At 48.7% G+C, this 18,673-nt stretch overlaps 1 protein-coding gene across 9 annotated transcripts in view; it reads left to right on the top strand.

Moving 5' to 3' along the window:
• MIER1 (MIER1 transcriptional regulator) overlaps positions 1-17,600 on the top strand; it is a 58,295-nt gene extending 40,695 nt beyond the window's left edge. For all 9 annotated transcript variants that reach the window (XM_074265695.1, XM_074265694.1, XM_074265693.1 and 6 more), the window contains 6 exons: positions 808-959; positions 4,881-4,962; positions 6,466-6,560; positions 8,639-8,766; positions 13,186-13,322; positions 14,521-17,600. In XM_074265695.1, the coding sequence (XP_074121796.1) occupies positions 808-959; positions 4,881-4,962; positions 6,466-6,560; positions 8,639-8,766; positions 13,186-13,322; positions 14,521-14,852 (926 nt within the window). In that variant the 3' untranslated portion in view covers positions 14,853-17,600. The remainder of the gene's footprint in view (positions 1-807; positions 960-4,880; positions 4,963-6,465; positions 6,561-8,638; positions 8,767-13,185; positions 13,323-14,520) is intronic.
• The last annotated feature ends 1,073 nt before the right edge of the window (positions 17,601-18,673 follow it).

The raw sequence follows: 18,673 nt of genomic DNA, 5'->3' as shown, positions 1-18,673 counted from the left end.
AACTCCCAGTAAAGGCCGGAACTAGAGAATTGTTAAGTAACTGACTTAGCACTTAGTAAGAACCTAATATCTCATTATCTCATTAGCACTTAGTAAGAACCTAACAAGGAGTGCCCTCAAGATTGTGCTGGAGGTTAGAAAACTGATGGAGAGCAGGCCTAGAATGACATTTTAAGCAGAAGAAGAATCTCATTTGGAGCCGAGCAAAGGAAGGTCATTCTACACTAGTAAGAAAATGGTGTGGAAAGCAAAAGGCAAGTCATGGCCTGTAGAATATATTGGTGGGCAAGGTGATTGGGCCATTGCCTAGAATTGGATGGGTTGCTAATGAGAACCAGTGACAGAAGCTGCAGGTACTCAATTCCCATTTCGATGTTGTTTTGTTGGGTTTTTGTTTTCCATCTTTGTTACAAAGGAAAAGGTCATTGAGTAGGGGAGGGAATATGTTTGGGAATGAATGTGAGGTAAAAGAATCATGGAGGAGAGATGCTGGCAGTATTTGGAGTATTGGAGGGACATGGTTGGACATGGTTGGATTTGAAGGAACTTTCTGAGTTCATATTCTCCTGCTCAGGTTATAGAAGGCAAGTGTGGGGACCAGAGCAATCCTGAGGTGGGTACAGGAATGTGGGCTAGCTCTGCTTCTGATGCACTAATCTGAAAATAACATTGAGAATTGGGAGTGGGATTACAAATGTGAGCTTAGAAATAGGTCAGAGTGTGAGGTAGGTATAAGACTGTCTCTTTTTTTTTTTTTTTTTTGTGAAAATCAATTATTTTTCTATTTTTTATGTCTCAATAATTTAGTCTATGAAAATGATGACCAGCTTCTGTGGAACCCTGATTACTTGTTGGAAGATAAAGTGATTGAATTTCTTAATGAAGCATCCAGACGAACAGGAGATGAAAAGGGCGTAGAAGCGATTCCCGAAGGTTGTCACATAAAAGACAATGAGCAGGTAACTGAATAACTATCCCCTTCCCTTGACAGCCATTAAATGGTTTTTGGGGGGCCTTTTTCAGGTTTTCTTTGAAGTGTACAACAGTAATATAACCAAACAGTACTCTTCTGGGCCAAGAATTGGAATCATTGGCTTAGGACTCTGCCTGTTGGGGATGGACTCACTTGAAGTTGATTACTAAAACTCTGAGATGATTGGTAGTTTAGGTAGAATAGCGGTAATACACGTCACACATGGAAGTGGTTTAAGAGTCTGGCTTTGAGGTGGGGGGCTGTTCTTGTTTTGATCTTCAGTTTAAGGATAGTTTGATAAACTAATAGGCTTCATGGAGTACACAGTTCCATAGAAGGGGGCATTGGTCTTGATTACAAACTTTTGAGTTTGAATAGTGGGTTCTCAAGATAATCCTATGTAATCTTTAAATTACTAAACTCTTGGTTCAGACTTGTATCATGCTTAATGAAGTCACACTTTAAACTCAGTGCCCTTTGTATAGTAGGTACTTAATAAATGTGTGTGAGTATGGAAGTTTAAGAATATCTAACATAAAAGCAGTTGATAATCCCATTGTTTTTTATGATTCCCTACCTGTAATTCACATTTAGAATAGGGAACTCCTCACCTTGAAATGCACTCTACCCACAGAATGAATTACTCATTTCTCACCTCCAGAAAGCATGAGGGTCAGGCTGTCCTCAGCTCCCATTAGCTGTGTAAGTCCTCCTTGAGGAGGCCTTCAGCCTTGCCTTTCTGATGAGTCTGCCTCTCTTAGTTGGGATTTCAAATGAAGAACTGATAAGAGAAAGAGAAGCCAAAGTTACTTTTGTCCCATGATGCTCTGTCAGCTCTTTAACCCAGCCCAGGCATGTTAACTTTTTAACAAACATTCTACTTTTTTGACATATTGAAAAGTTTGGCTAAAAATCTATAAAGGTGGACAAATATTTCTGAGATTCCCAGCTCCAACTTGCTTTGAACTGTTTCCCAGTAAACTTGGTTTCTACTTCTTGGCGTTCACAAAAAGTGTTTCTCTGAATATTGTGACATATCTTAGAGCCTTATTTGTGACTTTGCCTTCCTTGATGTATGTGATCACTGGGTCAAAGGGGACTGTATTAATGTTTTGCTTAAGTCAAGGAAATCTATGTCTCCAGCATTTTCCTATCTGATAACCTCTAATTCTCCCCAGTCCAGTAGCCCCATCACAGAAGGAAATGAGATTACCAGGGCCTGACTGTTCTTGGTGAAACTAAGGAGGTTCTTGGTAATCATACATCATTTTTTGGAAGTTCACTAACCCTCTAGAACTTGGCTGGAGTCTTCCTCAGATTCACTGACCTGTGCTTTGCAGACTGCCTTCTGGGACTGGCCCTTTGTTTTTACATTTCGATCACGACTTTGTTTTTTTCCAATGCTGTTTGTACTTCTTCTCTGATCTATGATCACCTCAGCTACTTTTTTAGAACTCTAATAATACACTTCATCTCCAGGAACCCTTTAGCAGCACAATGATGATTTCCAAGGACTGAGGAGTTCCAGAGAGGACGCAAGGGACAGAATGAGACCTTTTCAGGGGACGTGGCCAGTATGGAAAAACCTTTTGCTTGATTATCCATGTTGTAACAGGGGGGTTGTTTTTATTTTTCAACTGTGGAAGAGAAGGGTTTTTTTGGCTGATTGAAAAAAAAATTTTAAAGAATAAAGAAAAATGCTATTTTGCTTCTATTTAGTATAAACATGACAAATAGGAAGTTAATAACTAAGAACAGCAGTTCTGGAAGCCAGATTGTATGGGACTAAGAGGAGAATGAGAGGAGAGAGAGTGGAGGTGCCTACTGTGGCCTTTTCAGGGAGAGTATGGAGGTCAATAGTGTGGATGAGAGAATCGAGGGGAGCTTTTCTATCTGCCTGGGCTGACCTAGATTGGAAAAATGACTCACTGTAATATTATTTTTTTAATTTCTCAATTCGGATTTAGACTAGTGAATTTCTAGATCTCTAGGATTTGGGGGATTTGGTTTGGTTTGTTTTTGGTGAGGAGCTCAGCATCCTTTTTTGTACTTTATTTTCTGCTCATGTCCTTTTAAATTTTTTGATAAGTTCCTCTGTTTTCATGTAAGGCCTTGAAGCAATCCCCCCCCTTTGCCTGGAACGGAACTTTTTTCCTGACCCAACACTATTGTTCAGGGGCGTTGTGTCTCTTTCTGACTCACAGTTTTATTCTGGAGAGCTGACCATCCTTCCAGGATGACTGTCCTCCATGGAATTTTAGTCTTTTGAATTACACCCCGTCCTTCCTTTGGACATTTAACTTGGCTTTTTTGTGTTCTACGTGTGAGATCCCTGTCCAGTGTCTAGCAAAAAAAGGACACGCTCGATGGGGGGAAGTTCTTGTGTCAATCTTGACATTCTTACCATAAAGGAAACTCCACTTGAAGACAGGAGAAAATTGCAGCCAAATGGAAGGAGCTCTCCCAGGCTCTCCTTGGGGGTGCAAAGGAAGGAAGGAGCAGACTTGGCCTTCCGACTTCCAAAGGCAGCAAGAGGCCACGTCCTTGGGCCATTTGATTGTCTTAGGAGTCGGGACTCACACTCAGAATCGGCAGAGTGGAAGCCCACCTTTCACGTGACTGCAGCGTGTGCGCCAGCATTGGCTGCTGGAGATAGAAATGGAGAGAAATTTTTGAAGAACTGGTTAAGTCTTTGCATAAAATCAGCATATACTTGGCTGATTGTGAGCTTCCTATGACAGATGTGGAGATTCAGTGAAATACATGTTAGAGAAAACAGGTTTCAGAAGTAAAAAATGAGAGAGCCCTGCTGAGAAGCCCCACACTGTACCAACGCATCCCAGCCAGCTCACTGAGCAAGTCACCTTGCCTTCACCTCAGTTTTTCCATTTGTAAAAGAGGGAAATGGACCATCTTGGCAGAACTGTGCACCATCTCTCCCGTCTGTGCTTTCTCCTCACCTGTTGTCTTTTTTTTTTTTTTTTTTAAATTCGTGCCCCTGTCTTCTGTCTCTCCAGGCCATCCTACACACAGCTGCCAAAATGGTTGACTTGGAGCACAGCTCTGACTGTGTGACTCCCCTATTCTCTCCACTTGAGTAGCTTCCTATCGTCTCCTGCATAAAATTAAGTTTCTTCTGTTTAGCTTTTGAAGCCCTGTGTACAATCTGGCTCCAATCTTCCTTTCCAGCCCTTTCCTCCCCCCATATGCTGCTGCCATCCAGGAACCCTGGCCTTCCCTCTGGCCCTCAGTCATAACCGTCCTTCTCCTACCTCTAGGCCTAGGATGGGCTTCCTAATTTTTTTTCCTTTAAGACACAACTCATCTTCTACGTGAAGCCGTCACTGAGCCTGACACACAGGTGTTGCTCCTTGTCGTAAGCAGGGTCTTCCTTGCTTTTCACACTTTGCTGAAACGAGTTCCCAAGTCCTCTCGCCGAAGGGCACCCATAGCACTCTTCGAGGGAAGCCGGCTGCAGAGCTCTCCCATGCGGCCCTCGGTGGCCACAGCCAGCTTTGCTTCCTCCTCTTGCTGCCTCACCAACCGTCCTCCCTCAAGCTTCTTCCTCAGCTTCTCCAGCTTGTTTTTAAGAAGTGGGAAAGGCGATAGTTTAGCTTTGTGAGCTGTCCAGGCAGGGCCTCCGCGGTCCAATAGAAAGCGCACGTGGAGAGTGTGAGAGGTCAGAGGAGGAGCTGGGACTGTCCAGCAAAGGCTGGTGGCTGCTTCCTTGGCTCCCATGACTGGCTGTGCCTAGAGCCAGGGCTGGGGGCCTCGCTCTCGCCATGCCCCTCACCAGGAGAGCTGGACTCCCTGGCCCCAGGCTGTGTCCCCGGTCACTCAGCAGCTCTGGCTTGAACTACTATTGCTTCCGAGCCAAGCCTTACCTGTGAGCCTTTTGTCGTTGCAGGCTCTGTACGAACTGGTGAAATGCAATTTTGATACAGAAGAAGCCCTGAGAAGACTGAGGTTCAATGTGAAAGCAGCTCGAGGTGAGGACGCATTCTCTAGATACAGGCCAGAAGAAGACACAGAACTGTTTCCTCAGAGGCTGGCTGAGCGCCGGGGTGGGGGAGGGGGATGTCTTATCGCAGGCCATAAGAGAAGTATCGATAGCTTGAAAGATTCCAGAAGCCATCTTGTTTGCCACAGTGGTCAGAGACCCTCGTTCTGAGACTTTCAGTGTCATCTTGACCCTGGCGAGCTACTGTGCCCAACAAATGGCTAGAAGGGGTGTAAGCCCCAAGGCATCCAGGGCCTGAAGGACACCTGGGATCCCTCCTGGGCTGGTTTTCCGTCTCTCACAGACTCCGGTCCCGAGTTTACCTGTTGTCCCTGTTTAAGCACACGCACCTTGTCTTACCTCAGACACTGGCCCAGGCCTGGTCTCGTCCCTCGACATGGGCAGTGGTCAGCAGCCCCTGGGAGAATGCTTATTAGAGCACCATTGTCTGCCCAATAGAATGGCCTGGTCTTCCGGTCAGGAACACCTTTTCTGGTTTTCCCTTTCTGTTCCTGGGTCCCAGAAGCACCTGGAGGGTCCTGTGGGCTCCCCCTGTCACGGCCTGTCTTCCCGGGACGTGACTCAAGACCACACATCGTACTCAAGGTACTGCAGACAAAAGCCAGATGCCCCGAGTCTGACCGGAGCAGCCCACAAAGGAGCGTGGGGGCTAAGTTTTATTAGTGGAAACCAAGAGCCGTGGAACTTGTGGTCCACTAAAACAGCCAGATCTTTTCTCAGAACTCCTGGCTAACCCCTTCCCTCTTTGTACATTATCAGATTTTACATTGAATCCTTTGCATTCAGTTTGTCCACCTCTTTGGAGACATTTTGTTTATCTCAATAGAATGAGAAGTGCTGGGGGACAGGGCCCGTGGATTGTTCGTTTTTGTTGCCCGGGCCCACGGCACAGACAAAGCCTGACTCGGTGGTGTGGGCCTGGCTCTTCAGAGCAGCCAGAGGTAGGAGAGCTGCGCCATCCCCTGTGGCAGCAGACTGTGCCCCAGGGACTGGCACAGGGAGGCCGAATGAGCTGCCAAGACAGACCTGGTGAATGGACGTAATCAGTGTCGGAGTCAGTTGTTAGAGCATGTGGCTGGGTCCTAGAGTGTCAGAGGGGAGAGAGATGGCAAGAGAGGCTCTGCACACCCAACTTAGTCTCCTTAACCCACTTCATTCACTGCAGAGGTAACTGCCCCAGAGAGCCAGGGGCCAGAGAGAAGAGAGGAGGGATTCCCGTGGGCACTGGCAGTGCTCCCGCCTTTTTCTGTCGTTTACCTCCTGCGGAAGCTTAGCTGGTGACGGGCCATAGAGTCCCTCAGCTGGGCCCTTCGGGGTGTCCCTGCCAGGGACGCAGGGAGCCTCAGTCCTGGCACCCAGGGCTTCGGTAATAGGCTTTGTTGGGGATATCTGCCCCATGGTTGCCAAAGTGCCTTCACTGGACTCTTCTCTGTTAGAGAAACCTCTTCCAACGCGGTTTTTGCTTTTGCAGAAGAGTTGTCTGTCTGGACAGAGGAAGAATGCCGGAATTTTGAACAAGGCCTGAAAGCGTACGGGAAGGATTTCCATTTAATTCAGGCCAACAAGGTGAGTGAGGAGGAAGCGTTCTGCCCACGTGCACTGGGTTTGCTCTTGCTTTTCTTTAATCAGCCTCCTTTCTTTAATGGGGGTTGGATAAGAGCAGATTCTTGGCTCACAGGGAAGCCGCGGGGATGAGCATGTTTAGTGTTTACGTGGCTGGCACTGCTCGCCAGTGCTTGGCCTTCTAGCTCAGAAGGCAGCGAAACGGCCTTTTCTGTAGGAATGTTGATCACGTTCCTGAAAATGTACTTTTCTGTTGTTTATTTGTCTGTGTTGCTGATGCTCAGAGTTGTGCAGGGTTCTTCTGGGACTGTATTGGGAATAAATGAGGGGTTTTAGAGCTGAGACAGCAGGTGCATTAGAAGACGTTGTTCATGCGTTGACTTAGACATCAAATGAACTGAAAACAAGTTAAGATGGACTCGGTTATAGATATATATAAGTGATCCGGGGCCAGCTCGTGAGTCTGTAGATCAGCATCATGTCACAGTGGGACAGCTGGATTAACATGCACTTGTTATTTGTCAGCGGCGGTCATTAAGCACATGGTCCCCAAAGAGATCGTGTGCCCTTTTAGTCTGGGCTCCTTGCCGCTGTTCTATAAAGAGAGTTTGCAGTAACTACCCATTTTTCAAAATGGAAGAAACTCTTGAATCACTTGTCTCCTGGAAAATGAACTGTAATGGCTAATATTTCTATCATTCTCGTGATGTAGCAGATTTTGCGCTCGGCCCTTTATTATCTCTGGAGGAAACTTGGGGAGAGGTGTTACTATCCCCATTATACAGAGAAGAAACTGAGGCAAAGAGAGGTTCAGCGAGGTGCCCAGCTGAGTAGTATGATATGAACTAAAATCCAGGCAGAAAACTGAAGTTCCCAGAATGAGGAATCCTGTGGCGTTCCATGAGTTGGATGTCAGTGAGTGGTCCTCCTTAGCATCCTCACACCGAGGGCGCCTGGAGCTTGGGATCTCTGAGCTTCTTCACTGTGCTTGCAGAGCCCCCGTTCTTAGAGGGCATGGGGGACAGAGATTTAGTCTCCCTTCTCACCCAAGGAAAGAACAGTAAGGACCCTGTGGCAGCCCAGTGAGACAGGCCCGGAAGGTCTCCCCTCAGGGCCCAGGCTGGAGATCACCCTGGGGGAGGACGGGCTGGGAGAGGAGGGAGGAATAAGAGACATAGGTTAGAGTTAGGAACCCCTACTTTGAGAACTGAAGGAACTGAGGCAAGCAGAAGGGACCATCGAGAGGGGAAAGAGCGCATGAGGTGTGGGGAGCAGCGGGGGCTGGCTGGGTCAGACAGAAAGGGCGACCCTGCAGCAGCTGCCAGCTCCGGTTAGGGAGCGGGCTCCTTCGGGTGCGTAGAGGCCTCCAGATGAGAAGGAAAGAAGGCCGTGAGGAGGTTTTGTGGCCCAGTCCCAGGGGATGCTGTCCAGGGTGGGGATTAAGGACACAGACGTGCACAAACACTCGCCACAGAAGTGGCTTAGGAGCCCAGCATTCCCCCTGATTAGGAGACGGTTCAGATTGCTCTGGGATATTCCCGGCCCTTTTCCTTCTGGAGAACAAATTAACTGAATTTAGAGCAGTCACTTGTTAGTAAAAATGCTTCCGAATGAGAGAAAGTTGGAATCCCTTGACAGATGAGGGGAAAAACCTTTATATTCTACTTTATTTAGTAATAGTAATATTGAACTGAAGAGATGATGTACTTTTCCTGAAAACTGAAGGTCCTATATTACAATGTGAAACTTTCAAGCTTTTCAATATATTCTCTTTTTTCCCCTGAGGCTGGGGTTAAGTGACTTGCCCAGGGTCACACAGCCAGGAAGTGTTAAGTGTCTGAGACCTGATTTGAACTCGGGTCCTCCTGACTTCAGGGCTGGTGTTCTATCCACTGCGCCACCTAGCGGCCCCTTCAATAGATTTGTAAGAAAAATAGTTTCAGAAATGTTATTAGTTATTGCATTGTTTTAGGAACTAAAGGTAATTAAATGCCTTCAGAGCCAGAGAGATTTGCCTTAAGAAATGTATTCTTTGGCCCTCGCAGAAGACGAATAAGGTTTGAATCCCATTTGTTTCCCAGGTGCGAACGAGGTCAGTTGGGGAGTGTGTCGCCTTTTATTACATGTGGAAAAAATCCGAACGTTACGACTTCTTTGCTCAGCAAACCCGATTTGGAAAAAAGAAGTACAATCTTCACCCCGGGGTGACGTGAGTATTGCCGTTCTGCAGAAGACGGACGGGGAGAGGGGGTGTTTCCACATTCATCGGGGTCAGCGTGGATGTCACTGATTGTGTCTTCGAGTGACTCACGAGGCTCTAATGACCGACATGAGTCACAGAAGACGCGTCGAGTTTTTACCCAAGCTGGAGGCGCTGGCAAACCTTAAGGCCATGGGGAGAAGTCCATTGAACGGGGACAACTTGATAGTTGGTCAGCTTTCCTTGGGAGGGAGTGGGGGTCTAAAGATGACTTAAAATCACAAGAAGCAATAGTTAGGAGTAAGAAGAAGTTGGCGTTGGGGTGCGCAAGGGCAGCTGTCCCGGGGAGGAAGTCGCTCCGGGCCCTTGGGAGAAGTGGGGGGGGGGTGTTTTGGGCGCCAAGGGAGCTTTGCAGAGGCAGCGGCCATGTCACCTGGGTGAACATCTGGACAGTTTGAAAGAGGATGAATGTATGGACTGATCCTTGAAGAAAGGGAAGAAAAGCAGAGAAGTCAGCTGGGAGCCCCAAGACTGCGGGGGCTCAGTGGAGGGATGAGGGTCTCACCGCAGTCATGTGAACAGTTCACATGTAGGCTTTCAGGGCTCTCCCAAGCACCCGTGGTACTCGGGGAGATCCTTCACAAACCACTCTGTAACCTTGGACTGGAATATTTCGTGGAATTCCCTCTGGGTGCTAATATTCTCCTTATGGAAGTAGTTTCAGACAGACAGATCCTAGAGCTGGAAAGTGGCAAGTAGAGAGCAGAGCCCCACTCTCCCCTGTTCGGGTGAAGGCCTCACCAAGGGGATGCTAGGAAGTGGGCGGGGAGGTGGTCCTGCAGCCGGGGCACTTCCCAGGGGCCTCCAGATGTTCGACTGACCGAAGGAAGAAATGGACGTGGGCCTTTCTGCTCGTGCAGCTCCTGGGCTCACACATTGAAATATAAATCCGAAATGTCCAGACAAGTAAAAGTAGCATCAAGTCTTAGTCCATTGGTGGTTTTCTAAACCCTGTGGTCTGTGGCCACGGAGACCATTTCTGAGCCTTCCATAAGGTGCTCTCCCTCCCTTAGACTTCCTGAAGCTCTTTGCCCACAGGAACCGTACTGGAAATTAGTCCGGCTATGAGATTTTGCCCTTCAGTTTGTTCGGTCAGTGTTTGAGATGGCCCTTTGCATTGCGGTGTACACTTGTGCCCCGTGTGAGAGGAGGTTTGGCTTTGGGTGACCCAAGTCCCTTGTGCTCCGCAGCCTTTTGTTTTTCAAATGTGGAATTGCGCAGCCCCGCTGCTCCCAGAAGCCTTGTGCTGCTCTCTCATCCTCGTCTCTGGGACTGAGCCCTTGATGCTGGCTCTTTGCTGCTATAAATACATGGGACATTTTGTTCCAAAGGAATATTTCAAAATGTAAGTGAAGAGCCTCATTTGGTCCCTGCCTGCCTACTTACTTTCCAGAAATTACAAAATTCGAACCTCTGTTTATTTACAAACATATGACTTATTTGAGCAGAATGTCACCTGAGCCTCCCCAAAGCCCTCCAGCTCATCCAACAAAGGCCGCCAGCCCCCTCTCCCCCAGGAACCCATTTCCCAGGAATCACTTGAGCCGGGGATTTCACACTCAGCCTCTTGTCTGATGCTGATGATAATCATGTGATCAGTGCAAGCTGGTGAGGCCAGAAGGCCAGGCTTGGGGAGGAGGATCTGCCCCATTCCCTGTGGCTGCTCCAAACGCCCTGTTGGCTAAGTACCCACACCCTCGTGTCCGAGGGCCAGACCCCCGTGGCCGTAGTGAAAAGCCACAACATTGGACGTCACCCTCAGCCGCCGCCTCGTGTCTTTCCCTGCGTCTGGGGGCTGATGCTTGGGGCGGCCCCTTCCCCTGGTGGAGATTGTCCCCCTCTGTCTGTGTGCTGGGATGGAGCCTCCCTGAGAGCTTGCACTTTTCCTCCCGGCCAGGCCGGCCTTGCTGACCCACGGCATCCTCCCCGGCCCACACTCGTTGCAGTCACATGTCCTCTCAGTGATTACCCTCACCATCATGTGAGGGGAGTGCAACCAGCGTGAGCCCCCCAGGAGTTTCTGCTTGGACTCTATCCTGTGGGCCTTACAGAACATCTCAGGCCTTCCGGCCCTTTCTTGGCCTTTTTTAACCGCAGCAGCCAGCAGAGGTGGGCAAGATTCTAGGGCGACTGGTCATTCTCTCATATCGTTTCATCCTAAATAATTAGGTGTGTTCTCCCTAAATGCATTTTTCGTTACCTCTGAGCAAATTCAGTTGTTCTTGCCTCCCCCTCTCTGAAGAAGTCTTGTGGGAGCAGGTTTGGGGGTACATATTATAGGTGTGTTGTCATTATATTACAGCCTGGGGCCTGTGTAGACCCCAAAGGGCAGTGGCGAGCCCTGGAGGGAGCGTATGGAGGCAGTGCTGCCCATAACAGACTACTAGAGAAGTTTATACCCTGTGGAGCTAGTTTTCAGATCGTTTACCCAGTGTTCAGTGTCCTCCCTCATCACAGGTCTCTGAGGGGTCCCGCTATTTTTAGCTCTTCAGAGAAATGTCTGATTGCGGTGTTTTTCCCCATGGTGGTTCAGTGGCAGAAGTGGCAGAAGCTCTGCGCCTGGGAAGACTGGCCTTCGCGCCCAGCCTCAGACACTCTCTCGCCGAGTGAGTCTGGATAAGTCCTTCACCTTGTGGGGGACCATGAGGCTCACACGGGATCGTGGTGGCGGCGCACTGTGGAAATGCCAGCCGTTGTCATTCTCCTCACCCACTGCCCCTTCCTCCTTTGGAGTCCCTCATCCCGGTCCTTTCACGTGGGTGACTCCGGCCCCTCCCGCCCACCTTTGCCGCCTCACACCTGGACATTCCATGGGCTCCTCTGGGGAGCCGGGGAATGTGGGTGCCCACGGTAGTCTGAGCTTGACAAGGTTGGGTGGGTCAGGTGGACAGGCCGCTACGCTTCTCACCTTCCAGACAAGCAGGCAGAGGCTCGGGGAGCTCAGGGACCAGTAGGGTGGGGTTGGAACTCGGCTGCCTTTGCGCCACTTGGTGCTGCCTCCGGCTCACTTCTGCCCATTTTAGGGCTAAGCGTGGCCGGTCTCGTCCTTTTGTGGCGGGTCAGAGAATTCTCTCATCAGATCTCTTTTTAGTCAAATCATGTCAGGCTTTCTCCCCCCGGCCTCACGTGGCGCAATGGCGAAGCTCTTGGCTGTTGCTGCTGCTCTCCTGGACGTGCTCCAGGCTATGAGGGGGCTGCCCCGAGCCTCGCGTCCTAGATGTCACCTGACTGGGGTGGGCTCTGGGGCGACACTTGCCTTAAAGACCCGACAGTGGTGGGACTGCAGGCTTTGACTTGTTTGCATTGAGCTGGGCCTTTCTGATGGGAAATGTTGCCTCCTGCCTCGCTAATTTGGTACTCAAGTCAGAGATCCCGTTTTAATCTAAGTGTAGGACATTACATGTGTTCCCCCTAATTTTCACCTTCAGAGATCTATGTATCTTTCTAGCCTGATGGTCAAGCAGCGGGCCAGCTCACCTGGGTCCATGTCGGGGTCCAGTGAGCCAGCAGGAAGCTCTCGGGCAGTGGGGAGCCTACACACCCTCCCTAAATAATAATTTTAGTGCACAAAATAAAATAGACATTATATATATATATATATAAGAATTATATAAATTGGGGCAGGTCCGGTGGATCACAGAGGGAGCTCTCTGGGCCACAGTTTTTCCATCCTAAATGACAGAATTGGAGCAGTGGTCATCATCGCTCATAGGATCCTCCAGCATTTGTCCCCAGTTGTTTTCCCCACTGCTCTTTGGGCCCCATTCTGTCCGTGGCCTGGGTCCATCTTCCCTGGCTGTTCCGCTGATCTCCATGAGTCAGGGCTCAGCTCGGTGCCACAGTGGCCCCTCCGTCTCTCTTTTCTGCCTTGCTCCTGTACTTAGTCAGGAATCCAAGAGTTTGCCTTGAGTTCTTTTCTCTGATTTTTAGGTCTGGAAGGTCTGGAGTAAATGACCTCGTCCTCTATTCCCATTTTATAGAGACGAGGGAAGTGAAGGCAGAGAAGACAGAATGGCTCTGGTGCTCTGTGCCCTTCACGGTGCCCTCACAGACCTTAGGGTTCAGTAAGAGAGGGCCATGAGCTCTGCATGGAGACCTGTCCCCTGAGGCAGAGGAGGCGGGGAGCAGACTTCAGGGTCTCTTTGGGCGTCACTGGGCCTTAGAGAAGCAGGAGGCAGGCAGGGCTTGTCATCAGTAAAGGGACTTAGGGGCTTTCGCAGGCCCCCAGCAGCAGAAGCTGCCCATGGCCGAGCCCGGGCCCTTGGTGGGGTCTGGACTGGAAGGCATAGTGGCAGGCTCTCCTGGTCCTCAGACGGCCTCCTTGTTAAGAGGGGCCGTGTGTTTTAAACATGGTTGGTTTTTTTTAAGGGATTACATGGACCGGCTCCTAGACGAAAGCGAAAGCGCTGCCTCCAGCCGGGCCCCCTCGCCACCCCCAACAGCCTCCAACAGCAGCACCAGCCAGTCAGAGAAGGAAGACGGCACAAATAACAGTAACCAGAACGGTAAGCAGCCGAGGTGTCCACGTCCAGTTGGGCTCAGAGGGGCGGTTTGGATCCCCAGACAGGTCACGGGGGCCCCTGTGGCCCTGATGTAGGGACCAGAACCCTTAGTGGAAGGCCTTCCCCAAGTCTGGGGGCCCTGACTGAGAGCAGGCGCTCAGACTCTATGGCCAGGGGTCAGGGTGCTGATCCTCAGGTGATTTCATTGCCTGTAGAAACACTTTCTAATCAGGAACCTTTCAGGTGCGTCTCAGTGTGCTCCTGGAGGAGACAGCTTTCCCCCCCCCATACACACAGAGCCTGCTTCTCTGCATCAGGCAGTGGGTGTGAAGGCCCAAAGCCTCCCCTCCCTTCTCCCCCCCACCCTAGGGGGGACTGTGAAGCTGAGGGCTGGCCCCACCAGCATGGGAGGCTCTGGTTTCCCAGTCCCTTGCGCCCCAGCGAGGTGACTCACGGGGCCTCAGCTGGGGTCAGAAGGGCCTGGGTGCAAATACAGCCGCAGGTAGCCAGAGTCCTCCCAGCCTCAGGTTCCTCCCATGTAACCCCCTTCACCAGGGGGTCATGAGACTCCAGTGAGGTGACATTTGTAAAACCCTGGATGGATCTCACTGAGCGATGTAAGGGTCGCTGTGATGACGGTGTCGCTCTGTTTGTGTCCTGAGTTCTGACAGCCTCGTTCTGGGCCTGGACACTCACCGCCTCATGGATGACTCTTCCTGGGCCTCTGGGCGCCCGTGGGCACGGTCTCGGTGGGCAGCTGGGCCCTCTGGCCAGGCTCCCAGAGCCGGTGCTGCAGGCCTTCACCCAAAGTCGGGCGCTCCAGAGAGCAGGCCGTGGCCCTGGCCAATGGCAGTCGGGCCCCTGTTGGAAGAGGCCTCATTGGCGGGCTTGGGGGCCACGCTTGTTCTTTGTCCACACTGGCGGCCTTGAACACATCAGATGGGCTTAAAGTCCACTTCATCCAGGGCCTTGATTGGCCTGGAAACATGGCCTTTTTTTCTCAACATCATGTCAGGCTGCAGAAAGGGCTTTTCCCGTACAATGTTAGAGAGAGAGGTACGTGGGTGCGAGATTAAGCGCCCCTGACTTTGGAGGTTAGCTGGACGCAGCTCTGACTTTACGGCTCTGCAGGTTCTCAGGGACTTGTGCAGTGGTCAAAGGGACCTTCCCGAATGACCTCTCCTGTGCTTCCTTTGCTTAGGCATAGCCTCAAACGGCCCCACCGAAGTCTCCAGCAAGGATGAAGTCAAGGTGGAAGGATTGCACATGAACGGGCCCACTGGGGGGAACAAGAAGCCCGTCCATGCAGACGCGGATACGAACGGCTACGACGCCGCCGACAGCCTGGCCGGCGAGCTTAAGCTCGCTCACGTGGCCACCAAGAGTGAAAGTTATTTTGATGATAAAAGCGAGAGACCCGCCAAAAGGCGAAGGGTGAGCAGCAACGGGAGAGAAAGCCCAGGCTCCTCGGAGTTCTTCCAAGAAGCGATCTCGCATGGGAAGTTTGAGGAACTGGAAAATCTAGATGACTAAATGTGAGGGCTGTTTTTTATTCTTTGGAGTAATTTCTGGTGCGACTAAAATTTTCAGGGTTGATGGGTTACCTTAAGTTGATTTCCTTGAAGCACTCAGTTGAAATCTGACATTTTAAATTGGATTTTAATTTTTTGTGAGTTCGTATTCCTGCCTTGGGCAGACTTTTTTATTACTTCAGCTGTTTTAAAGACCCTTTTAAATATTGAGAACTCTTGTAGTCAGTGAAGGCTGTACATTTATCTTTAACAACAGAGAATCCTATTACAGAATTTTAGAGACATATTTTAATACCAAAAACCCTGTTATTCTGAGATTGTGATTTGGGGAGGGTGGAGGGGCGGGGTTATATGGGAAAGTGGGGAAGGTTGGTTTGTATTTAATTTGAAAAATCTTCTGCTTAACACCAGCTTTTCTGCTGTTTTATTTTATTTTTTTTTTGTTTTGTTTTGTTTTGTTTTTTTTAATGTCTAGTAGACCAGAAAATAGACATTGCCAGTTTTCTTTCCATACGAATTGGGTGTCATATTACCGAGGAAACCCTTATGAATCCTGAAAGTTATGCTAGCATGATTTTTTTATATATAGAAGTTAAAAAATAAACCAAGTCAGGTTTGTGTATGTACAATTGTTGACATCAGTGATGTCTTTCATATTCTTATCTGGGCTTAAGAAATACATGCTGTATTTTTCCAGATTCTTTGTAGCCTTTGGAAGATTTTTACAGAACTTATGTCTTGATTGAGCTGTCCTTTCTTAATACAAAAGCTTGTATAATTTTCTTAACTTGTACAGTTGGTAAACTTTTATGAGAAGAGTTGATATTCTGAGTCTGTCAGCTTCATTTTATTTTGCTAAAGTCTTTTTCTAATGAATTTTTAAGTGTTTGTGTAGTATCTGAGTCATCTTTTCTTATTCAGATGGTTAAAGCATTCATAGAGAATTATGGGAATCTGATTTTTCTAATTTCTACTTTAGGACAAATCGTGAGTTTCGAGAATTCTGAAGTGATGCATGATGCTTGTATTGCACAGACTTTTGCATTTGTTTTCCATTTTATTTTTGCAGTAACAAGAGTTTAATGTCAGCTTAAGTGCTTAACTTTAATTCAAACGTGTTGGCCAGAGTCCTGCTCAGTTATTTTTATATACATATCAAAAGGACCCCATTTTTTGCATTGAGATGAGCACGGAGGGAATGAGAAGAAGTGGTTCTGTTGGTGGGAATGAAAAGACTTCTCTGGTCATTGGAAGAAGTGTGAATCTTTTGTGGGTAGGTGACCTCAACGTCATTGATTTTACGCAGGAAAATAGTAGTTGGAGAGAGCGTCCGACCTTCCCCAAAACAACTCCTCCATCTTCGGTTTGGGGAGGAGTTTTTCCTGCCGTTGAAATCCAGAGACTTTATTAAGTAGCCATCAGTACAGAATGACAGAGAACAGAGGAACCTTGGAGGCTTGTTGAAAAGGCAGCTAGGTCTGTCTGCTTTACGCACGGGATTCTTGCTGAAAACAGTCTTAGGCAGCGGGGGATGGGGGGCCACCTAGACACTCCTGTACAGACTTTTAGAAGTAATATTGCTAAGTACCACACCGATGTATTATAAACCCCTCCTCTCTTTATCTCTGGTGGTCAGCAGCTCAGGAGGCAGGACCAATGACCCAGCCAAGGAGTCTGAGGGCCTTGGAATGGCTCTGTCTTTGCCCAGACCTGAGCCTACGACAGAGCTCCTGCTCCCCCCGTCACGGCTGCTTCCCTCACCAGGGTGAACAACCCTTTCTTCTTCCTGCCCCAGATCAGTGTTAAAAGCCATTTTAGAACAGTTTCATTTCCCACGGTGGACGTTTGCAGGTTTTCCCCAGAGTCTGAATGGTAGCGTGTGTGGAGGAGAGTTCTCGAGAGGTTGGCGACCTAACATTTCCATTCCTCCGGAATGGCGGTAGCTTTAGCAAAGGGGTCGCAATCCATATTCTTCGTCAAGTCCAAAGATGGTCTAAAGAAGGGTTCCGAGAGAAGGCTGGTGCTATGTGTCAGAGACCCATGGTCACTTTTGTTTTATTTTAAGAATCAAAGGCATCTTTCTTTGCAAGTTTGGGAACAGCGAACTTATTTGGTAGGAAAATCTGATAAGTTGTTCTCGGGCCCGTCCACAGCTGGGGCTGTCGGGCCCGGGTTCAGAGGTGGCTTTTCAATCTCACAGCTTGAAGGCGTCCCTAAGGGACGACATTCCATGAGGTGCTCTCATGGTGGAGGCTCAGCTTTTCCCGAAGAAGAATTGAATTGTATTTTCCTGTTTGTGTTTATTACAGGTATTTTACATGATATATTTTTTTTCTTGTTCTTCAGCATACAGCCACTATAACTTGAGAGGTCATTGCACTATTAGTACTTTAAGATTTTTAGTATGTCATGAATTTAATTTGCCTAAGTAAAATTCACTCTGATCCAGAACCAGTTCCACCTTGGCGTGGCGCACGGTGTCCGGGCAGATAAGGGCCAGGAAATGATGTTCTCTTTTATGGAGTTCTTTGAAATGTTTGCAGAATCAGAAATTCGGTTCAACAGAAATCTTTGGTTGAGCTTTAAAATAGATTTGAAGGGATATTTTGAAAGACTAGGCATTGAAAAATTATGGATTAGATTTTTTTAAATTCCTGCATAGTAATTTTGCACTGTAAGTAATTTCCAGTTCTCGCCCCAATCCCTGTCTGCAATTCTGAAAAAACTTATTAAAATATTTTTTTAAACATGTCCTTGTGTTAACTAAATTCTTGTTTGTATTTTTCAGTCGACGGTAAGAGGGTTTAATTGTAGATGTGAGGTCGCGACCAGGATCCACCTGCATCTCTCTGGTCTTGCCCTTCTTGGGTTTTTACTGGTGTTCTTTATTTGGAAGTTCATTTTGAAAGGTGTCGTCCCTCTTCCTTCATCCCCTTTCCCTTGACGCCTCATGACCTCTTAGATAAGGAGAGGAGCCCCTCGCGGATCCCAAGAAAAGGAAAGCTAAGATCTTATGGTCTCCAGTATTGGGGGGGAGCCCCAGTATCAGCAGGGTGACCTCAAAAGCTAAACTGTGAAAACAAGAAAGGGAGAGGGTGGAGGCCAAATAGGAACTAAGTCCACAGCCCCCTAGTCCCAAGCTTCTTAAACTGTGGGGCTCAACTTCAGTGGGGGATCACGTGACTGAAGGTGAGGGTCGCAAAAAAATTGGCAACTGTAAAAGGTTTCAAAATGCCCCAAAGTTAACCCAAAATCAAACGCATAATGAAAACAAGGCGTTTCTGGCAGCACTAGCTGGTGTCGTGTCTTGTTCTGAACATAGAACGCTGCCAGAAACACCCCGGCACAGATTGAGATGGAGCTAAAACTTTCTCAAGTGAAAAGGAGATCATGAGTGGGAAAAGGTGGTCCATTCTACACCTTTGAAGACCCCCTTAGTCAGCAAAGAGTCCATCTCTAGACTTCACCCCTAGGTTTGCCTGTGGGCCACCTGGCTCCTGGGCCTGCCTCCCTCCTCTCCAGCTCAGCCTGGGATTCTCTCCTGCCCTCCTTGGAGTCCTCTACCCTATTGGGTGGCTTTCTCAGAACCTACCTGGTCCCACCCCGTCTTTCTAGAGGCTCAGAGGATCAAAACATGTCAGAAGATGTAAAAGACTAGTTCCCAAAATGCACTGGGGCAAGGGGCAGGGAGGGGAAAAGAAGTGGAGAGGGAGAGAAAGGGGGGGGAAAGAGGGGATGGAGGGGAAAATAGGAAGGGGGAATTTGAGGGCTGGATTACAGGGATCTCAGAAGCTCTCACTGAACCAACGTGCAGGTGAGACT

Source organism: Sminthopsis crassicaudata, chromosome 4 (assembly GCF_048593235.1).
Source record: "Sminthopsis crassicaudata isolate SCR6 chromosome 4, ASM4859323v1, whole genome shotgun sequence".
In the NCBI taxonomy this organism is placed as follows: Eukaryota; Metazoa; Chordata; class Mammalia; order Dasyuromorphia; family Dasyuridae; genus Sminthopsis; species Sminthopsis crassicaudata.
The sequence above is the reverse complement of the archived record's forward strand: the minus strand, read 5'-3'. Positions and strand labels throughout refer to the sequence as shown.